Source organism: Athene noctua, chromosome 1 (assembly GCF_965140245.1).
Source record: "Athene noctua chromosome 1, bAthNoc1.hap1.1, whole genome shotgun sequence".
In the NCBI taxonomy this organism is placed as follows: domain Eukaryota; kingdom Metazoa; phylum Chordata; class Aves; order Strigiformes; family Strigidae; genus Athene; species Athene noctua.
Genome location: NC_134037.1, coordinates 23,136,383 through 23,158,912, shown reverse-complemented (window position 1 = coordinate 23,158,912; position 22,530 = coordinate 23,136,383). Strand labels below are relative to the sequence as shown.

Below are 22,530 nucleotides of genomic sequence, written 5' to 3'. Positions count from 1 at the left end.
CGCTTCATTGAGGCTGGTGCTCACTTCACTACCTAAGGAATGTCCCTCCTGAGAATCACAGCTGAACACTGTGTCAGGTTTTGCTCTCAAATTGGAAAAGAATTTTAGGCACAGCTTTGACCTGAAAGTGGTGAGTTGAACTGCCGTGTTTTTTTATAATTAAAGGAAGTGAGAACTTTTAAGGTAATGCAAACAAAGGATCTCACATGGAAAAAAAAAAAAAAGGATTTTCATGTTGATTATAAAATTTAAAAAGCATTTTTTATGTATACTATACAGCTTTGTTCTTTCATGATTTTGGAAATAACATCAAAGTTTGTGCAATTCTAAGAGGCAAAGTATTACACAAAATCCCAAACCAGATTTCTTTTCTTGCCAGAAAAGTAATATGGCTATTTTCAGACATAATTTTGGTTGAGAAAAACAACTCAGAGTTTGTCAAAACTGTTATACACTTATTCAGACCAAAATTCCAAACCTGAAAAATGTATCTATTTTTCATAACACCTTTACTCTTAATGTCTTTGCCTGAATTTCAGGCAAAATTTCACAGTGGGACTGACACAGGTGGAACAATAACACAGCAATACATACAACAATGATGGACATTCAGAAATGCCTGTGCATTAAGATTTAATTTATCTTCTCTCAGTAAAAAATTTGGGTATCAAGAATATTGAAACTGATGAGCAGTGGAGCATTTAATAGCACAAATAATGTATTGGCACATGATGATATTGTCTCATATTCTGTATATTTTAAGGCTGCAGTTTTCTCGTATGTTAAAGTAATCAATCCCACTTGCACTATAAATGTCAAGTACTATATATGAAGGTTAATGTAAATTTTCCCTCTTGCAACAAGAAAACAATATTCTGTAAACCTGGAAAAAAGCCACCATATAATACTAAAATGTTTTCAACAGTTAAGCAGGAAAAAGCTGTCAACAACAGCAAGAATAATGATCATTTAGGCTGTTACGAAAATATTAGCAACAGTCCTTCCTTGCCATATGCATGTGGTTAAAAGTTAATTTTACTGTACATATTGACAGTCATCATCTTACAAATTCCCATGCACATGAATAACTAGAATCAGGCAAGAAAGAGATTATTTAACAAAATTATGCATAATTTTGCATAAGCATAAGCTTTTGAAGCACTATATTTTTTACTTGAAAGCTGTACAGCAATCCTTCTAAAAAATAACAGAGCTTGAACTCTGAGTTGTTACTTTTAAAACCTTGTTTGGAAGATTTGTTGTTGTTAGGCCAAATATTATGAACATTTAAAATAATGCCACTTGCATATTTTGCAGTGATTTCTCTTTCTATTTCTTTAGTGATCCAGTTAAAAAATCTACCTATTTCTAGTATGATACTTAAGGAATAACTTAAGATTTATTCAAGTGTTCCTAAAAGCATTTCCAAAATACATATCCTTTATTTACATTTACAGTCAAGAAAATACAAGAGATCTTCATTCCAGAGTATTTTGATGGCTAGGCTATTCACCAAAGTTGGAGAGAACCAACAGGAATGACCACATGAGCACCCTGTCACATCAGGTTTGATTTTGATGCAGGTTTTCTCGTTGTTTAATAATTGAGCTCTCTCTCATGGGCTAAAGTGCCCATTGACAGGAGATAGTAAGAACAGTTGCCCAAGAAGATCTAAGAGCCTGATGGTAAATGCACTCCACTGGGGTGAGTCTCAAGCTCATCCAGGTCAGGGCTGTGAATCTAGTTATATTGCTTTCTAAATGAGAGTCCCTTTCTTTGAGTTGTGAGTTATCAGGATGTTCCTTCCACCTGTTTCTACCTGATCACCACGATCAGCAGTTTCAGCTTAGACTTGAGAAACCTTTATCAACAAAAACGTTACTGAAAAGAGCTCATTCCTAGAAAAAAATCCAACCCAACCCAAAACCCCCCAAAACATCAGTTTCAATCCATTATTGACATATATTTTGCCAAAACAACCTCACTCACCCTCACTTAGGAGGACAAAAAAGTAGACACATTATTTGTTGACATTAAATTTGTCAACCTATAAGGTAGCAAGTCAGATTGGCATTCACCTATCATTTTAAACAGGGACCAGATAGTCCAGTTATCTGGAATCAGATACCTGGTATAAGATCTCATGTACAGTGTACAAGCTCACATGCATTCAAATACTTTGCTTTCAGAGCTGACTAGAGGTCACTGAAAGCTTGGAAAATGATGAAGAACTTCAAGCAAATTAGCATTATCATTACTAAAATTTTTAATAATTAAAAAAAAAAAAAAAAAAAAGGAAAAGTCTTGGGGAAACAAAGTGTATCAAAGGCTCCTTAACATCAGCCTTTTTATCAAGAAGTCCCACAGCAGAACTCACCAGGTGGTGTGTGGCAGGATGCTGGGGATGTAAGATGTTTTTGTTCTTACACACTTCACAAAGTAACTGCTATTGGCCACTGTCAGAGACATGGCACTGGAATGGATTTGGTCTGATAGAGCAGAGCCTTTATTTTATTCATTTTACTATGTCTTAGTACAGGAATATAATATTCTATCTTTATAAATCAGTTATTTTTATCCTTTTGAAAAATTAGGAAATATAACCTACACAATGAACAGACAAGCAGTGTTCTAATGTCAAATAATGACAGTATTGTACAGCACAACTGGTGTCCACCCAACAGTGTGTAACAGTTTCTAAATTATTGATAAATGAAGTAGATAGCCATAAAGTCTAATAAAGGGAAAAGGTAATCACTTTGGAAAACTAGGATGGCAGGCCATAAAATCCTGAGATGATCTCAAAATCAAGAGTGGAAAGCAATATGCATGTTCATTAGATCACCTCCTTTGCTTTCAATGAGAATGTCCTCTCCTGCATCTTCAGTTTGCTTGGAGCTTGCAGGCAGACCCAGAACTGTCAGCCACTGGAATAAGGTGGAGTTCCCTCCTGTGAAAACCTACAGAAAGGCTAAGCCACTTTCCTAAACAACAAAGAGTGATAAAGAGAGTGTGAGGAAAAACACAGCACTGCCTCTTACTTCAAAGCTGGATGCATTCTGTCAGGTGCCAAATTAATGGACATTGGTTTTCATTAGTCTGGGTGATTGTCCTGCCTCGAGGGAGGGTTAGAAAGGGAAGTCTTTGTGGGAATCCCTGATAGGGTTTCCTATTCTTCCTTACAGTGGGATAGATTATGATGAACTTTTCAAACTGAAGTCAAAACAGGAATCCAAAATGACAGCTTTTTATAAACATTTATCCCAGAGACTATGGTGTGAAGAAAATGTCTGCTAGACATAGAAAATGGACATATTAAGCGTAGAATTTGGTAAACTTCATGGAGTAGACTTAATTTCCCAGCTTTCAGCAGAGAAAACAGACCTTTCTTACACTGAAATTGTCAGTGTCCTTAAGGGTTTTAGTTGGTGGCTTATTTGAAAACAGAAAAATTCTTGAATACATTGAGGGCTGAAGGTTCATACAGGGCCTGAAGTATTTTGATTTGGAGGGGCCTGACATCATTTGACATTTCCTAGTATCAAATTAAAAAATTAAAAGACAGGCATTGCAAACAAAGTACCCCTGAGACTGCAGTTGTAGAAACAAACAATATTTCATCTTTGTATTTAAGTGTTGAAGCCAACGCTGTTTTAATAATCATATTATTTGAGAATAGGTATTATAGCATTTTCTGCGTATTGACATAAGGAATTAGAAGGTTTGCAAAGTAAAGCAGGTCAGATCATAGAATCATAGAATAGTCAGGGTTGGGATGGACCTTTAAAGGTCGTCTAGTCCAATACTCCCTGCAAAGAACGACCCCCTGCAATCTTCAGTTAGATGAGGTTGATCAGAGACCTGTCCAACCTGACCTTGAATGGTTCAAGGGATGGGGCATCTTGGGCCAATCTGTTCCAGAGTTTTACCACCCTCATTGTAAAAAATTTCTTCCTTATATCTAGTCTAAACCTACCCTCTTAGTTTCAGACCATTACCTCTTATCCTTTTGCAAAAGTCCCTGCTAAAAAGTCTGTCCCCATCTTTCTTTTAAGTCCCCTTTAAGTATGAAAGGCTGCAATAAGGTCTCCCTGTAACCTTCTCTTCTCGAGGCTCTCTTAGTCTTTCTTCATATGAGAGATGTTCCATCCCTCTGATAATTCTTGTGGGCCTCCTCTGGACCCACTCCAACAGGTCCAATTTTATTAGCAATTTCCAATTTGTTTATTTGGAGCATTTTTTTTTTTTACCATTTGCACTTCCATCCCTACCACTAACAGTAAGCATACTATCACATTGCAGCACATCACAACTGCTCTCACACCCTACTTGGGAACCTATTATCTTCTGTTCCCACGCTACAGTTTGGGAAATCATAACTAAAGTTCGTACGTGGTATAATGTGTAATGTTTAAATGAGCTGTCTTGAAATCTCGCCGTAGTGCAGAGTTGCTCACTATTTTTAAGATGTAATCTCATTTAAGAGGAAAATACTAAGTTTTCAGAAAAGTCAGAGAAAGAAAAGGACGAGGACAGGAAGGAAATTGCTGGCATCACCTCAAGGTATGAGAGCAATCATAAAAACTTGCAGAGTGAAATACATCTGATCCACTACCTCCCTGCCTAACTAAGACAGAACTAAAAAAAATACATTTGGGAGATCACACCAAGATAGATACACACAAAGTTTCAAAGAGTTTAAACAAGTACTGGCTTATACTGTCAGTTTAGGGCCCAAGTCAATACTCGTTGATAATCCAAACTGCTTACGTGTTGGCTCTCACTCGAACAGGAGGAAAGAATCTAGCCCCAGAAAGAATCAGCTTAAATTCAATCCCTTCTAGTTAAGAAATCTGAGCCATGTGGTGTAAAGAATGGGCTAAACCATGCCAGAAGTACCTGCTATAAAGTAATAAGGGCAAAATCCATTCACTGTGATTAAATTGGTCCATGAAGAAACATTCTTGCAGTAGTATGGCTGCCTGCATTTGTTAGGGCATCCTCATAACATACCATCTGCTCTTTTATGTCCTTCTTTATAGCTCTGACTTTCAGAGAGATGGTAGCGATTACCTCACATCTTTATTATATAAAAACTGCTGTTTGCTAGTTCAGTGTTCAAGAAAAAAAAAAAAAGTTTTTGCCAGTTACTCATCAATTTGCTCATCTGTTTGTCCTATGCAACATGATAATTTCAAGTCTGCTGACACTGTTACCCAAGGGAGTATGATTCATGCAATAATTTTCCTTCCTTCCTGCCTATTTCTTTTAAATTTACTGTAACTTTCATATATCCCATACATAATTTTTACCTTAAACTATTCTACTCTTACTGGTACTACAGTCCATTTAACTTAAAATCTTATTTTCTTATTTTAGATAGGAGACTTACTAGTATCAGAAAAATAAATTAAGATGGCATAAAATTTTGGTTTCTTAGCATCCCATTTTGCCAGGATACCTAGTTTCTTCTATTATCTTGGAAAATTAACTCCTTCAAGAATAAAGACTCATATTCATAACAATACATTTTTGGTTTTAGAGTCCATTCCCACCAAGACTACAAAAGAATCTTAGCAATGTGGGTAGTTTCTTCTTTTTCAGTAGGGAGGTTATTTAGCATGCTCCAGGATACATCATCAACCAGTGACCTTCTGAATGAGTCTCCTGACACTGAATCCAGTAGTGACTAGACGATTTCCACTGCGAGGGAAAGGCAGTCGAGAAAGAGATCATGCTGGCAGCACTTTCATGTTGGGGAGCTCCGATCAGGCGAGTCTGAAAATGCACAGCAAAGTATTGATCCTGGCAAAGACACTTCTTTGTGGTTGCCTGATTTGTGAGCTAAAATGGTCATGGCTAATTTCTTCATGCTCTATATGAACTGAGCTGAGGGAAACATTTTGACTCATAAAGCAAACCCTAATACACAAAGTAAAGGAACAGGGAGTAATATCTTGTGGGCAGTCTCCCTCTTCACCAGACTGCTGGAGGCAGTGCATGAGGTTAAATGGCTTTTAACTCTCAGCACTGACCTATTTATTAAGTGTTTGCTTGATATTTCTGAAAGAGAGTTTTCATTCTCATGTTTTGATGGGTTTAGAAGAGTTCGCAGCTTACATGAGGAACGTAATTTTGGTCCCTCTCACAGGAGGTTTTGTGGAGAATCTTTACAGACAAGAATGTGCCACTTTCTTCCCAGAGAAAGCTGACAGGCTGTAAGGAATGTTCCTTTTTACTTAATTGTCCATTTCTCTTTTCCCTCAGGTAACTGTCTTCTTTCTTTGTCCCAGATGCAGAAATGAACACCTGCTCTCCCATTTCCTCCAACTGCCACAAAACTTCCACATCATGTGTGGTTTTTTCCATGCAGTTTTTCCTCTGCTTATTATTTGCCTTGGTTTTCTTCTTACCTTTTTCTTCAAAATATTACTTTTTAAAAAAAATTACTTTAAACAAACTAAAGCATATCTGACTTCAATGCCTTGTTTCACCCGATTTTTTTCCTATGCATGCTTTAACTCATTCCATTCCAGATCCCTTCCCATTTGCTGTGCACACAGAATGCAAGGGAACCATCTGTGAAGTTGCAACTGTCTTTCTAGGTCTCTTATGTCTCAGGTAGTGGGGTAGTCCTCACTTTGGCATTTACAATAGCATCTTCTTCTAGACGTATGCAGCTGACACGTAGATGCGAGTTCAGTGTTACCACATTTGTGCTCTTTCTTCTCTTTTGTATCAAATACTTACTTGCTAGAGCTGTTGTTACTCTTGTTTTCATGCCTCTAGAAAGGAGCTGAGTCACACCTGAATCCCCTGGCAGAAAGAAAAAGGGGGACTCTTACACTTCTTCCTCCGTAAGAGATTTGGTGTTCAGAGGCAACACCCTGCCCCAACCTCTTTACATATATTAGCTTGTTAAAGAGAAAAAGCTGCACTGCAATGATGTAATTTACACACATTCTGGATGGACAGTGAAGCATTGAGAAAATCATGAGAAATTATTAAGTCATGATTTAATCTTTTTGCCTCTGGACCAGTCCTCATGCTTTTGAAATCTGGGAATTGGGAGTCCTGTCACATTTATGATACTAATTCTAGTAAATCTATACATAACAGCTTTGTAGACATTCTACTTCATCTCAGAATCCTAAATCTACGTCATCAGACCTTTTAACCAGCTTGGAAGATTCTGCACACAGTTAAAACCATGTAAACAGAGTTAATATAAGGCCTAAATTAAATTACAGTAGATGTCAGAACATGTTAAGATGTCAGATTTGTCTATTTTCCAGTACTACATAGCAATGGAGCCCTCTAAGGGTTATAAAGCAAACTGATTGCTTTCTAGCTAAGACGTAATACTGCCAATTATGTATTTCATTGAAACAATTACACATATTCTCCACTTCATCTTTTTTTGATGAGTTAATACAGCTATAGCGTACCACGCTTAACTGGGTTAAATTTAAATGAGATGACCACTCTATAAGGGTATTTTCTACAATAACGCAGTTAATGATATTGAATGATAATGGCTGTTGCCAATTAGAACTGAATTAATATGTGTCTACTTAACGGGCATACATACAACAAAACCTGAAGCATAATATTCTGACTAGTAGTATTTTAACCCATAATTTTCTAAGTAAAAGAAGTGCAATGAATATTAACTTTAATGCAATTAGTTTACTTTTAGCATTTTCATTCAACATTTTGTATGAAGCCTCAGCCAGACTTTTAAAAGAGGGTAGATTTTATTTTGAGGGGACAAGGTCTCCATCTTTCAACTGAAAGGATTTTTTGTGACAATTTTGAGCTACTGAAGTCTGGAATTTGTCAATATTAATATGTATTAGCATACACAAGAATTAAATAAGCAGTCAGTTGAAAAAATGTGATGATAATTTTTTTCTGTAATTTTAGCTTACTTGGCATTTATTGTATATTTCTTGATCACGATACAACCATGAGTTGTTTTAAGTGATTAATTTTACTCTCACTTTACAAATACATTGATATGACTTGCAATTTATATTACAAAAAGGTCTGAAAGACTCCAGTGTATTTCCCTCCACTTAAAGTGTCAAAATTGTGATGTCAGAGTCTTTTTGGATGATTTCTCTTAATGTCTTGAAAGTCATAAATTCCCTGAGTTTCTTCAGAGCCTGAAGGAGACTTCTTTCTCTTTTCTGACATAGATGTATAAATCAACCTCTCCAGTATAGTTCATTCAAATATAAAACTTGCCACTTTTTATAAACTTTATAGAAGTGAATGGTTTAGGGAATCACAGCTTACCTATAAACTCTGTGTTCTGCAAATTTTCAAATTCTTTTTAAAAATATCAAACGGATACTAACAAATCAGTTTCTGAAGAAGCTCTATATAATATTTCGGAATATTTTAACTTTTATTTCAGAGAGAATTACATGGAAATCATATACCATTACAATTGCCATTGTTTGCTATAAATCCAGTCAGCTAATCTTGCATGTTAAATTTTCAGAAAACTTGTGTAACACACACTATTTACTAATTAATTTGAAATTTTGATGGTAAAAATCAATAAACCAATTTGCTAGAAAGGAATTGGTCTCATGAGGTCTTCTTATAAATAATTTTTTCTTAATCAGAGGGATGCTGTGTCCTGCTTTTTGATAATTACTGTAGAAAAATTAGTCTAATTTAGGATTTACGACCACTGAAACAAGTGCATAGATAAAATTGGACTGTTTCATTTGTGTTGACTCTGTGAATTAAAAACACTGTGATTACTTACAAAAGGTCTATTAATTAACCTATAAAACCAACACCTTTAAGTAAAGCCATTAAGTCTATTTCTAATCCCATTTTACAACATCACTGTGGATCAAATTTATTTAAACAAAGTTTACAGTCCCCTGAATTCTGCTAGAAAATACTTTGCTATGAAGGGCTGAAGACTTGTGTATTATTTGTTTGGTACATCAACTTCCTGATTTTTCTGATGCTTTTGCTTGAGTTCACATTCTCTCCAGGGTGGCTATAGGAACTTGATTACTCGCGCTGATCCCTAAATCAAGGTGAATAGTATCAGAGGCAAGATTCAGTTAGGTCAGTTACGGACCTAAAGTGATTCACGTTTTGAATCATTCTCCCACTATATATTACCTAAAGATATATTACTAATGAGCTGTTGGGTAGATCATTACTGCAGACTGCAAAGGAATAGCACACTTCTACCTTTGTTCATGTATTTATTCCAATTCCACAGCATGATTAATTAAATGAAGAATTTCTAAAAGCTTGTTTCCACCATATTAAAACACTTCTAAGCTTAGTATTCCTTAATATCAAGCTATATCAGTCCTAATTGTATGAACAATTTCACATCCTGCCCCGGTAGTTGAAACTACCTAGGTGTATTTATTACACAAACTTAAAACTGAGAGACAAGTATGATTTCAGTGAAGGGTCCTAGCCTCATACCTCTTTGTCCAGCTGAACTTCATTCTGCCTCCCCTCAGGTCACGTTGCAAACCCTTTTTCTCAGGTTTTTACTGGATCAGAAGGGAGGAAAGGTATACAAGATGGTATTTATTTGATTCAGGGTTGGATTAACAAGCATGTTATAAACGACACTTGGGACTTGTCCATTTTAAGAAATGTGCCTTGTTCCAATCAGTTCTGGTGAATGCCTTGCTAATTATTACAACATTTTCAGATGAAACAGGCAGCACAGTTCATCTTGACATTGGTTTCAACTGGTTCTAACCCTGGACAGTGCCAAAGAAAACAGGACCATGATTTCAGTGAGACCACTTAAAGTCAGTGCTTGTAGCAGTGCAACATATTACCAGTTACAGCTCTTTTCCTGGCTTCATCACGCCTGTGAAGTATATGAGAAAGGTTCCTACAGTTCACATTTAAATGAAACTATAAACACAAATACAGGAAATGTAGAGGCCTTGCTTTTCAGTCCTCCAGGATACCTCCTATTCAGTACAACACTGTTCTAGTTTTGTAGCAAAACAGTGGCATAAATATGGCCACAATTTGGAGGAACTGGTCAGAAGAAGATAGATGACAAAAGAGAGGTCCACAAAGCACATCAGTTTTGAGTTACCAGGCTGGCATTTCACAAGCATGCTGGGTTATAATTGCCTAACGTTTTCAGAGTCATTATGTGTATGTGCATGCATGTAAAGCACAGGAGAGAGACTGAAGCCCATTCAAACTGAAAGTCTGTATTTGTAAAGAAATGCTGTGTGGAAACAGAATTCATATGAATTGCAAGGATAAATAAAAACAGGTTCAAAATCAGGTGCACAAAGGGGAACACCCAGTGGAAAACTCTGCAACTGCAACTTCTCAAATGAAGTCATAAAGCCCCTCAACACTGCTAAGTACTGTCTTCCAGATGGTGGAGAAAGTCTGAAGTGACTTCTGAGAACTTCAATCATGACTATAACCGACTGCTAGCTACACAACATACTAAGGACAGACTTGGTAACAATGCATTACGCAAGGGTAAATCACAAGGAAACAGAAGACATGCATAAGCTCTGTCAGTTCATGAACCAGACTGCTTCAGTAAGCTTTCCTGCATATTATTCACACAATAATTGTTTTATTTTATGTTGTTATACTTCTTTTAAATTGGTTGAAGGCAGGCTCCTCCATATAAAATGTAGGTATGAGCAAATGGACTATTTCTTTCTTTGCCTCATTAAGAAGCTTTAAAACACAAAATACCCACACAGTCCTGACTCTGGAAGCATATATGCACATCATCACTGCTACAAGTACTTTTTAACATAGAAAGCAAGAGTATCGATAAACATTTCCAAGTGACTGCAGATGTGTCTTGGAGCTCAGCTAACAATTTATGCTTTCAGAGGCTGCAGTCCAAGCTTTCCTGGCCATCCCAAAATTTGCAAAAAGTATTTATGAAGCTACAGTGAAAAGCCCTACAGAACTGGCTCGAAAGGAAAGCTTTGAGTCAGCTTTTGTATGTGAGATAGTGACATCCACTGGCAACTTCAGTTAATTGCAATGATTTCTTCCCCTGATGCACAGAAAAATAAGAATACCTGTGGTTTGCTGAAACACATTAAAATATTATAAGACATATTTTAAAATATTAAAACCATTAAAAGACATACACAATACTTGAGGTTCCTAAACAGATACATTTGATATAAAAATGCTGTATTCATCTACAGTGAAAAATTACATTTTGCCTCCAATTTTTAATCAAGCTTACAATAAAAGCAAAAAATGTTTAGCTGTATTTAAAGAAATAGAACATTCCCTACATTACAGCTGTATTCTTTTCTATCTTGTTCACACAAAGAATCATTACTCCTCTTTTTCCCGACATTCCCAGTTCCTGTAAAAAAAGAGTTCAAGATCTGAGCTTATGATTCTCAAAATCCATAGAGCAATTCTCCATAGACTTTTCCTCCATTTAGTAGTCTCAGCCTTCTTTTAAGACCCAGCTGATGAAAAGTATTAAGACTGTCCTTCATGTTCTTCATTTAGAATACACACAAGGATGCAGAAGACCTCAACCTACTGTCTTTCTGTGCCTTTGGGAGATAAGTGTTTTTTATGGGAGATGGGGATATCCAAAACACGTGTCTACTAAGCTAGCAAATACTCCTGAGGAACAGACATTCAAATTCTCTTATTGGATTGGTTCCATTTTGCCTAGCATAATGAGATTCACTGGTCCAAGAAAAGGTGAAAATACACTCCAAGCTAAGGATATGGCATTTCAGTGGATGTGGAAAAAGAGAATTCTAGGTTCTCATGCTTGGAAACTCATGTCATCTCAGTTATTACTTTTCCATAGGGAATGAGGCCAACTTCAAACTCCAGGAAGTTTGCCAAGCAAATTCTGCTAATCTATCTTTTCACAGATTTATATGCAACAAAACTACTTTCTACTATGGTAAAGCTGCCAGGTTAATATTACTTTCTCCCTTTTAATGTTTTTCCACGCTAGCTGACACCATGTGTTGTTGTGGAAAGACATGTTAAGGAACGCTGAAGATATGAGTCACTGCCTGCAAGGTACACAGAACCGGTAACAAACCTCCTCTGTCTCATCTTGCTCTCCAAAGGATGCAGCTGAGCAGCTAACAGTCTTTCTGAACGTATGTTCCAAACTGAAATAATCAAGCTCTTTGCAAGCAACCTAAATTCAGGTCTCCCAAATAAAAGCAAAGGTATTCCACCAGCCTTGAACATTTGGCTCTCATTCACTTACACATACAAAATTCTAAGTAGGCAGAACAGCCTCTAAATTCATGATGTAATTATTCTGGTTTGTCAGCAAGCAGGACCTTACATTATGTTATTGCACTATCACTTCATAAATCCAGACACATAATGAAGGAAAGCCACACTTTACTTAATTCTGAGGGTTTCTTTTATGGTTAAAGACACCTAGTTTGTTGGGTTTTTTTAAAAAACTTAGCTCTCAAACTAGTGTTTCTTAGGCTGGGTTAGGTAGAGGACAACTCCGATAAAAGTTTGAGTCTTCCTGACGTAGAAAATGGGAATATTTTTCTGAATACGTATATGGAAACCATATTTTTGTGTTAGTGAAAATTTACCTTATACAACTACTACATTTACATATTATAGTTTCAGTAGTCAGGGAGGTTCAAAAACACCAAGCTTACAATTCTGAAGTGTACATGCTGAGATGTTCATCCTTCAAAAAAATGTTGATGTAATTTTGGAACTTGAAGCTGTTTATACTTTCACTTGGCAATACTTCTAGGAGACAAAAAACCCTCCATCAAACCGATACTTTCTAAACCACTTATTATCCACCTCCTAGCTATCACATTGTCAGTGCTATCAGAAATCAACAGATAATATACATCTCAAACAGATTTTTACTTGCTAATTAAATATAAAGCACCTGCCACTCACATTTTAGGGTTCACCGTCCTTCAACTTTGTTAAAGGGCTGTCATGACCTGGATCTTATATTAAAGGGCAAAATTACTCTGAAATGCAACACAATTAAATACTGCTTGAAAGGTCAACTACACTGAGAGGAAGGAAAATTTAAGCAAGCACAAAACTACTTCACTTGGGATCCCCAAAGGTAGAGAGAATTTCTCTAGCAAATCTTGTGCCAAGCAAGACTAAATTGGGCAATACAGAAGTAATTTCCGTTATCTTGTCTATGTTATGCTAGACAATTCTAATTGCTATAGCTCACCAGTTTCACATACTTACAGAAGACGGGATTTCCATTATTCCAACCTCACACACAAGAAAGAAGACAAGATACTGAACTATTTGAAGAAATTTTGCCTTGAATGTACTAAATAAGGCACACTGTTTTCCACTGCGAGACTTGCTGCTTAGCTGCTCTGACCACCTCATTTACTGTGAACCACATTCATACGTGCTGTGAAACCAAAGGCCACTGGTAACAGGTGCCATCTCTGTATGACAAGGTACTACAGCTTTAAGTGTGTGATACTAAATGAGTTGTGCATTGATATTGTTGCAGAACAGTTCACAAGGGGAAAGTCAGGAGCACATTTGTGTGGTCATGCTTAGGGCCATATATGAAAAATTTCATACCTCTCCCACTCAGATTGTTAATAGCAAAGCTGAACTTCTCTAACAAGCCTGGGAGGACTACATCTATCTATTTAAAACCAAAGAGGCCTGCTCCTTGGTCCTGAAGACAGGTGCCACAGCCTATCTTGCAGCCATTTGGACAGATTCTATTCACTCCTTCAGAACAGGGACTGTTCCCAAAAGGCACATGCTATCTACCAGACCAGTAGAGATGTTCTCATGGAGCAGTGAAACTTGACACTACCCAACACTGCATCTAGAGTTGCAACAGAATGGACGATTATGGGACAACATAGCAAGCCTGCATCTATTTAGTTTGCTAATACAAAGTAGCCTACCTGCCCCCATTCTTGACAGAGCAATGACTGAGGAGAGCCATGCTAAATTAATCCCTGGGAAAGGTAAAGAAAGGGATCCCAGACTAACACTGCACTGCCTTTCCAGAATGCTGTGAAGCCCTCCAGAAAGTTTCACTCTCTCCCAAACTAGGAGACTCACAAACCATGTGTGCATATGCATCTGCTTATCTCCCTCAGGCCTGTGTTTCCACTGTTGTAAAGTCTATTCAAGTATTTAAAATTAATTTCAAAAATACTTATCTTAAAAATTTAGGTTTTGTACTGTGTTTTTGTACCCAACTGTTCTTCACATTAGTCTAAATTCAATTTTGTAGATCGTCTTTCCTATGTCTTTAATGACATCTATTTTACAGAAGTTTAGGTCTCCACAGAAATGTTTAACTGCTTCCAGATGCAACTTTTACTAAATATGTCTGGACAGTCTTCCATTGTGTTCACTCCCCCTCTGCAGTTTCCTTAATCCAATAAAAACAGGATACTCTGGGCAAAACTGAAGTCTTCTTCATTTTTACCAGAGTTAATTTTTCATTTTCAGTTATTTATTAAAAAAAGAGAAAGCATAAAAAAAGGAACAAAATTGCATAGAGCATTACAAAGTTTCTCTCCTTCCTTTCTGTTCTACGAATAAGCAAAAACTATCAAAATTTCATCCCGCTTTAAGAAAAGATATTTATCCAGCAGCATTAAAATCATGACATATAAACTGAAAAAAATGCAGATTATTCTGAATTACTTATACAAATTAAATACAAGATTTTACCAAACTGGGAATTTTTGAGAAAAATGTAATAAAAAATCCGATCAAAAACCAATACAAATTAAATCCGTTTAAGATACAGTAGATAATTTTATTTATAAAACACTACTGGAACACAATACCATAGGAAGTATGAAACTTGATTATTAAAGAAGTTAAATACTTCATAGAAGCATGGATTCCTGAGGTATTCTGAATGCAATCCACCATTTACTGGAATTCACAACACTGCTCCAACTGCCTTATGCAGCAGAAGACTGAATAACAGATAAATACACAGTTAAGACATGGTTAAAAAAACCACAGGCAAATGGAAACAGACTGGAAGATTGTGTCTCCCCAATACTAGCAGCCTTAGTCATGGTGGAAAACTATCTTACATTGATGGGCACAAAGACCTGTTAAGACTGGGTGTCTCAATTTCACAGACGGTTCAATCGTACTGCTTTCACCTGCTTTGTCCATGGCCACAGGTTGCAAAGTCCTCTTCACATCAGACACAAAACCACTGCCATTTCTGGATAAACATACAGAAGGATTGATTACCTGGACAGGTTTTAGTACAATTAAAAAAAAAAAAAAAAGGTGCTTTCACTTCTTTTTCTCTTTTTCTGCTTTCAATCTCTGCTGTAGTGTCTTCAGTTCGGTCATTACATTTAAAGTTCTGTAAACCCAGGTAACCTGAAAAGTAAGTAAATGATTAAATTTAACTGATCCACATACACTTACTTATCAATTTAATGCAAGCATCAATATAAATGAACACATACATACCACAATTATAATAGTATTCACCAGCAGTGGTGCTGAAAATACAAGTGAAATAAACATTCCTCTCGAATCAAAATATTGATATTTAGAAAACAACCTGAAAGAAATAAAAATAAATAAAAATAAAAGAGGAAGCTTTATTCAGTGTAGTTCACATACCATTTCACACTAACTATTCAACACAGACATTGTACAGATAATCCTACTTCCTGGGATCCCCAAACACAGGCAGCATTCTACTGTATTAAGTCAGAACAAAGAGACAGTCAGTAACTCATCAGTTATGAATATTTATTACAATACCAGTCTTTCTTTTCTTTAAAGTTTTACTGTGCAAAACCTAAATGAAACAACCATAAATTAACTTACTAGTGTGACTACAATAGTACATTTATTTGTGTATCAGAAATGCTGCTTACCCTAGAAGTGTCTGAAAAGACTTTAAGTATTTTGATTACTAATATTAGAAAAGTTAACAGAAATAATAAACGTAGCAAAGTTAATTAGTTCATGTATGCCTTAAGTGAAACATAAAGGCTTACAATTAGATGCCTGCATAAAGTAGTGTTAAAACACATGATTTCCAGTTATATCATGGAAAGGTTACTTCAGTGCTTATGAAAATAAGCCATCAGTTTAATTCTGGCACCCAGGCTTAGTAAAACAGACAAGTGGTGATGCTTTTTATACATGTAAGTATATAAAATAGTAGTGTTATTTTTGAGAAGTGGTGCTTAACTTCAGCTTATTAAATATAAATAGCTATCAAAAACCACCCAACAAAAACAAAATCAAATTTTACATCCTATTCCCCTTAACCATCTCATTCTGCTTTTCTCTTAGTTCTGACTTAGCTTAAAAAAATCTGTGTTTACATGGATGGTAAGTGGTGCAATAAATACATGTTAGCTATTAAAAACTATATTTTCTTATAAGCTGATAACTATGCTGTACTGCATGGTTTTGTTTAAAAGTTTAGTATTAGTCAATGCAACAGTCTCTCTGCCATCACATTCTACTGATGAGGCACGACTGACTCTTTAAATTGATGTTTTCTGGGATCAATATAAAAAAATATTTTTAGAATAACATTTGTTTAAATGTAAAAATGAAAGTGAAAACATTTACCTCCAATTCATGGCTGCTAATTCATTTATATATTCAGCACAGTACACTAAGCCCACTGTACAACAAAAGAAAAATATTAGATTAATTTTTAAAAACAGACTGCCATCAGTTCTGCAATGTACACATATCAACATTAGAATTCCTTGATCCTCAAAAGATCAAATTACAAATTTAATATTTAACTGCACAAAACCAATTCCTGTTGAAAATACCCCATACAGTTACTAAGAAGTGTAATGTGATCACAAAACATACCCACTATATTGCAAACAAACAAACATAAAATCCTACTCATCTGAGCTTAGAGCATGCAAATGAATTAAAAAAAAACCCCAACAGTATTTTTTCCAACAATCTTCTTGATGACTGCTTCTAAGTTACTTCTGTAAAAAAGAAGTGCCAGCACTCCTCAAAACCGATATGGAATTAAGTTATCATTTTAGATGTTATGGTGTCACACTGCTATATCTAACATTACTATCTTAAGTCAGGGTACTAATTATATATAAACGTTTTGGTAAAATACAAACTTTGAATAGGTGTACAGCACAGTAGTCTGCTGCAATCAGGTGAAAACTAGCATGTAATTGTTGAATAAGAATATGCAATATGGAGCCCTCAAGACAGTAAGAAAATGCAGTGCAATCACACGTTTAACTGAAAAACAATACAACTACAAAACTTTAAGTTTGCTCTTGTATCATTTTTCACAAGAAAAAAAGTGAAAAAAACCCCAGATTCAGTGGCTAAAGAGGACCCGCACAAGGCAACTGAATAACTAGTCCGGTGACACAAAAGACTGCTATCTTGTTTTACCATGGTCTGGATTATGTCTGCTTGGTACTGCACAATATAAAAATATCTACAGCACAATATAAACATATCTATAGCTGCACACCTGACAAGGTAAACAAATGTGATAATTCCATAATTTCCTCAGTTACTCCTGACTATCTACAATACAAAATCGTTTATATTGCAAACATATCAAAAGTGGTTCAATTTTTCAGGTGAAAACAAAGTTTGGACTCAATATGGATATTTTTATGCACTCTTGTTAACAAGAAGTTTACATCATATCCGGATTAAAAAGCCAGCAATGATCAGTTCCAATGCAGTTAAACTTTGAACAATCAAACTAGTGCTAGTAACACCAGGAATAGATAAAGAATCTAAAGTAAACATAACGTCATTGGAAATTCTGAATGTCTAATATTAAATTTAAGAAAAACCTGTATGCTTATAGGGACCTTTCAGGCCTAATGTGTCATGAACAGGGCATTATTTTGCCCTCTGTAGAAAATTTAAAACTCTGCAGTTAAAAGTGGATGTATAAAAATTACTGAGGTTTCTAAATGCCTTTTTGGGGGATAAAGTTATTGAAACTCTAGCTTTAGCTGAGTGAAGTTATTTACAGTTCTGATAGAGCTATAATTCCTCTCCCAACTTGACTAGCTCACTAAATGGTATTTTTAAAAGTCCATGTAGTCTTCAAGTGGCTTTTTGCTTGCAAAACTCTTTCAACTGCTCATTCTTCCTTCACTACCCTGAAAGTATGACAGAACTGAAGTGCTGTGTAAAACCCAACTTCATGCCTTCTTAATTAAACGATACACCTTCAGCCAGTCAGCCGTACAGACACAGCTTTGTCTAGGCAAGGCCACTGTGGATTCTCAGGCTGCAGTCTGATAAACCCCTGGAGGTAACACATGATGTTACTGCAATGTACCAAACCAGTCCTGCTCTTCCTCATGCCATTACCACAGCTGCCAGTGGGGCATATGGTGAACCTGCTCCAGAAATGAATCCAGCTTAAAGTATTTGCTGAACTGCAGCGTAAGAATAAGGCAGAGTAGAAAGCAACTGCTGGTTCTCAGACAGTTTCTATTCTGTTTCTCCAGCAGAGCAAGAACTTCCTGGGAAGCTGTGATACACACAGCACTTACCATGCAGAAACCTTATTTATTCCAGATCCTCACTAAGGCCAAAGTTTTAAGTCACTACTTCATACAGTCTTGGTAACTAAATAAATACATAGTTATAGGTCACACCAGCTTCTGTAACAGTTTATCATGTACAGACACCCAAGAGAAATACTAATTTGCATGCACTTTATCTGCTGCAAAGTATAAAACCATACACTGTGCAAGTGTATGAAGAAAACAGTTATTATCACAGAATCATTCAGATTGGAAAAGACCCTTGGGATTCAACCATCAGCCCTACTCTACAAATTTCTCCCCTACACCATATCCCCCAACATCTCATCTAAATGACCTTAAACACATCCAGGGATGGTGACTCCACCACCTCCCTGGGCAGCCTATTCCAGTCTGACCACTCTTTCTGTGAAAAAGTTTTTCCTAATGTCCAGTCTGAACCTCCCCTGTTGGAGTTTAAAGCCATTCACTCTTGTTCTGTCACCAATCACCTGTGAGAAGAGACCAGCACCAACCTCTCTACAATGTCCTTTCAGGTAGCTGTAGAGAGTGATGAGGTTTCCCCTCAGCCTTCTCCTCAAACTAAACAGTCCCAGCTCCTTCAATCGCTCCTCATAGGATTTATTCTCCAGGCCCTTCACCAACTTTGTTGCCCTCCTCTGCACTCGCTCCAGCACCTCGATATCTCTCTCGTATTAAGGTGCCCAAAACTGAACACAATACTCCAGGTGTGGCCTCACCAGTGCAGAGCACAGGGGGACTATCACCTCCCTACTTCTGCTGGTCACACTATTTCTAATATAAGCCAGGATGCCATTGGCTTTCTTGGCCACCCGGGCACACTGCTGGCTATGTTCAGCTGCCTGTCAGTTAGAACCCCCAGATCCTTCTCTTCCACACAGCTCTCCAGCCACACCTCCCCAAGCCTGTAGCCATGCAGGGGGTTGTTGTGGCCCAAGTGCAGGACCTGGCACTTGCCCTTGTTGAAGCTCATCCCATTAACGTTGTCCCACCGATCCAATCTATCCAAGTCTCTCTGTAGAGCCTCCCTATCCTCATGCAGATCAACATTCCTGCTTAACTTGGTGTCATATGCGAATTTACTGATAATACACTCTATGTCCTTATCAAGATCATCAATAAAGTGTTGGGACCATTTCTGTTCAACATCTGAGCCCTGAGGAACACCACTTGTGACTGGCCGCCAGATGGATTTAGCTCCATTGACCACCACTCTGGGACCCTCCATCCAGCCAGTGCTTGACCCAGCAGACTGTTCGCTCATCCAGGCCTTGGGCAGCCAGTTTTTGTAGGAGAATTCTATGGGGAACTGTGTCAAAGGCTTTTTGAAAATCCAGGTAGACAATATCCACAGTTTTTTAATGAATTTAGAGAAACATTTTTTATTATCTTTAACAGCTGTAGCCAGGTTGAGCTCTAGCTGTCCTTTGGCTCTCCTAATGTTCTCCCTGCATAACTTCACCACATCTTTGTAGTTTTCATGAGAGACCTGGCCCCTCTTCCAAAGGCAACAGATTCTCCTTCTGTTCTTGAGATCCAGCCAAAGATGCCTGTTTAGCCAGGCCGGTGCCTGCTTGTTTTTCAGCACACGGGAACAGCCTGCTCCTGTGCCTTTAGGACTTCTCTCTTGAAGCATGCCCAGCCTTCCTGGACTCCCATATCCCTCAAGGCAGCCTCCCAAGGGACTTTGTTAATCAGACTTTTGAACAGGTCAAAGTTAGTAAGGTGGCAGTTTTACTAACCCCTCTCTTTGTTTCTCCAAGGATCAAAAATCATGATCAAGGATCATCTCACGATCACTGCACCCTAGACGGCCTCCACCCTTTACCTCCCCCACAAGCTCTTCCCTGTTCACAAGCAGCAGGTCCAGGAGGGTCCCTTCCCTGGTCGGCTCACTCACCAGCTGTGTGAGGAAGTTATCCTCCACACGTTCCGGGAACCTCCTGGATTGTTCCCTGTCTGCTGTGCTGTGACCCCAGCAGATACCCGGGAGGTTAAAGTCCCCCACAAGAACAACGGCAATGAGAACAAAAGCAGCTGTTTGACAGGATTAACTGCTACAGCAATGCATATGCTCTTTATCACTCGAGTGCCAGTCCACGGAAGCAGGAATACACTATACTCACCCATGCAGAGGAAGTGCCCTATTTGCACCCGGTAGTGCTGGAAGGAGATGCACGTTAGGAGGAAGCAGAGGAGATGGAAAACCGCCAGCCCCACCAGCCAGGGCTCGGACCAGTCCGTCTTCTACAGTCAGAATGAAAGCAGATTAGGCTATGGCAGGAGAAAGAATCGCTAAAACCCGTTTCAGTCCCACGCCGCGCTCAACACCCCGCCCCGTGCCAAGCTGACGAAGGAGCCAGCACCCCAGCGCGGCCATCCCTATCTCCCCGCGGTGACCGGTCACCTCCTCCCCTCTCCCCGGGCGAGCTTTCTCCTTACAGCCAGGATTGCGGACAGCCCCGGCGGGCTCCTCAGCGGCTCCTCCATGGCGGCGGCAACGCGGGCGCCGAAATCTCGCGAGAAGCCGCCCAACGGCCGCAGGCCGTTGGGCGGCTTCTCGCGAGATTTCGGCCGCCGCCGGGTCCCTGCCCCGCAGTGTTAGCTTCAAGGGGCAGGATGGGAGGAGATTTTCATCTTTTTCCTTACGGCAGTGGAGGGCCAAGGGGCTGCATGTCTCACAGGTGGTGTTTCCAGGGCCTCCCTCACGCCCTCAGAGGAAAAGGCTAGTGGTTGGGCCTGTACATGATAGGCCGAGCTGATTTTCCTGAGGGTAGCACCTTCAGAACCACCCCTCCTGGTTGTGTGACTGAAACCTTAAAAGTAACCCTAAATTTCGGACAAGAGTTAATAGTTCTAGCTGTGTTTCTAGCATTCGATAACTGAAGTTAAGAAGCTAAAGGGAAAGGGTGTTTTGTCATGATCTGCTTGGTGGACTCAAGCTGGTGTCAAGACATTCAGGGTGCTTTGGATCAGTGGCCCAGCATTGGTGTTGGCTTTTTGGCCTTCTCTTGGCAACACTCAGTGATCGACTTCACCTACTTCAGGGATGGAAGTGGAGGAAAAAGAGAGTTTTAAGCACAGCTGGAAATTTCTGACAAAAAAAAAAACCAGCTGAACAGTCCAGGCAGGGGCATAGGTCAACTGAAAAACACTGGGTTTTGTTTTTTTATTTCCAAATGAAAAAATACCCAAAACTGAACAGTGGAAAGTAAATGAGGCATTTAAAAGGTTAAACCCTAATCATTTATAACTCCTTTTCCTAAATGCATGTAGGTCAGGAAGAACCAACCACTCTTAAAGACCAATCACTTAAAAAGAGATTTCAAACTCAGGTTCCGGTCAATTAAGACAGGAGACTTCATGAATCCTAATAGGATTAACTTTGTCAGACAAACTATACTGTCATATATAGCTCCACATTCTGCTTTCATGAAATTATTTGTTCTGATGCTTTGGCTAATCAGATGTGAAGTTTTGGCTATTTTCAAAATGGAAGCGCATGTATAGGTAAATATTACAAATACTTTTAATTTAGTTTGCTATATAGCCAAATATAGGTTGTCACTGTGAACTAGTCTCTTTTCACTGTCACACTTCTCAAATCTAGTGTGAGATATCTGAAACTAAGGATGTGTTTCTCGGTGTGCTTTAGGTTTTTGGTCATCTTCTTGACAATAATATCTAGAGGCCAGTTGACGCTTTTACTTAAAGCGTTACAAAATTAAGTAAGGTGATGCAAAGGTGGTAATTTCTGCTACCATTCTGCTCTTAAGACTGGAAGAAAAAAGGTGTTTTGATTCCACGTTGTAGACTGGGAAACATCGGAAGAAACTGACGTCATTTGGAAAGTCTTATGGATGATGTGACAAATCAAATGGTTTTGGATTTTTGTGAGGAAACAGTTTGTTGTAATTGCTCTGTAATTGACTATAGTAAGCATCTGCAATAGCTGAAG

At 38.0% G+C, this 22,530-nt stretch overlaps 1 protein-coding gene across 1 annotated transcript; it reads right to left on the bottom strand.

The window, feature by feature from the left end:
• Window positions 1-8,077: 8,077 nt before the first annotated feature.
• Window positions 8,078-21,085, bottom strand: TMEM18 (transmembrane protein 18). The gene is made up of 5 exons (XM_074895708.1): window positions 21,015-21,085; window positions 20,699-20,819; window positions 16,612-16,666; window positions 15,487-15,580; window positions 8,078-15,393 (listed from the first exon to the last, which is right to left on the bottom strand). The coding sequence occupies exons 1-5, from the start codon at window positions 21,060-21,062 to the stop codon at window positions 15,304-15,306; spliced, it is 408 nt and encodes a 135-aa protein (XP_074751809.1). The 5' UTR covers window positions 21,063-21,085; the 3' UTR covers window positions 8,078-15,303.
• Between the last annotated feature and the right edge of the window lie 1,445 nt (window positions 21,086-22,530).

What these genes read in the sequence shown, in the direction of transcription:
- TMEM18 (XM_074895708.1), bottom strand. Translation starts at nt 21,062, where the DNA reads ATGGAGGAGCCGCTGAGGAGCCCGCCGGGGCTGTCCGCAATCCTGGCT. An exon ending in GGCTGTCCGCAATCCTGGCT is followed by an intron (nt 20,820 to 21,014) that starts GTAAGGAGAAAG and finishes TTCTGACTGTAG; the next exon opens with AAGACGGACTGGTCCGAGCC. An exon ending in AGGGCACTTCCTCTGCATGG is followed by an intron (nt 16,667 to 20,698) that starts GTGAGTATAGTG and finishes TTTGTTGTACAG; the next exon opens with TGGGCTTAGTGTACTGTGCT.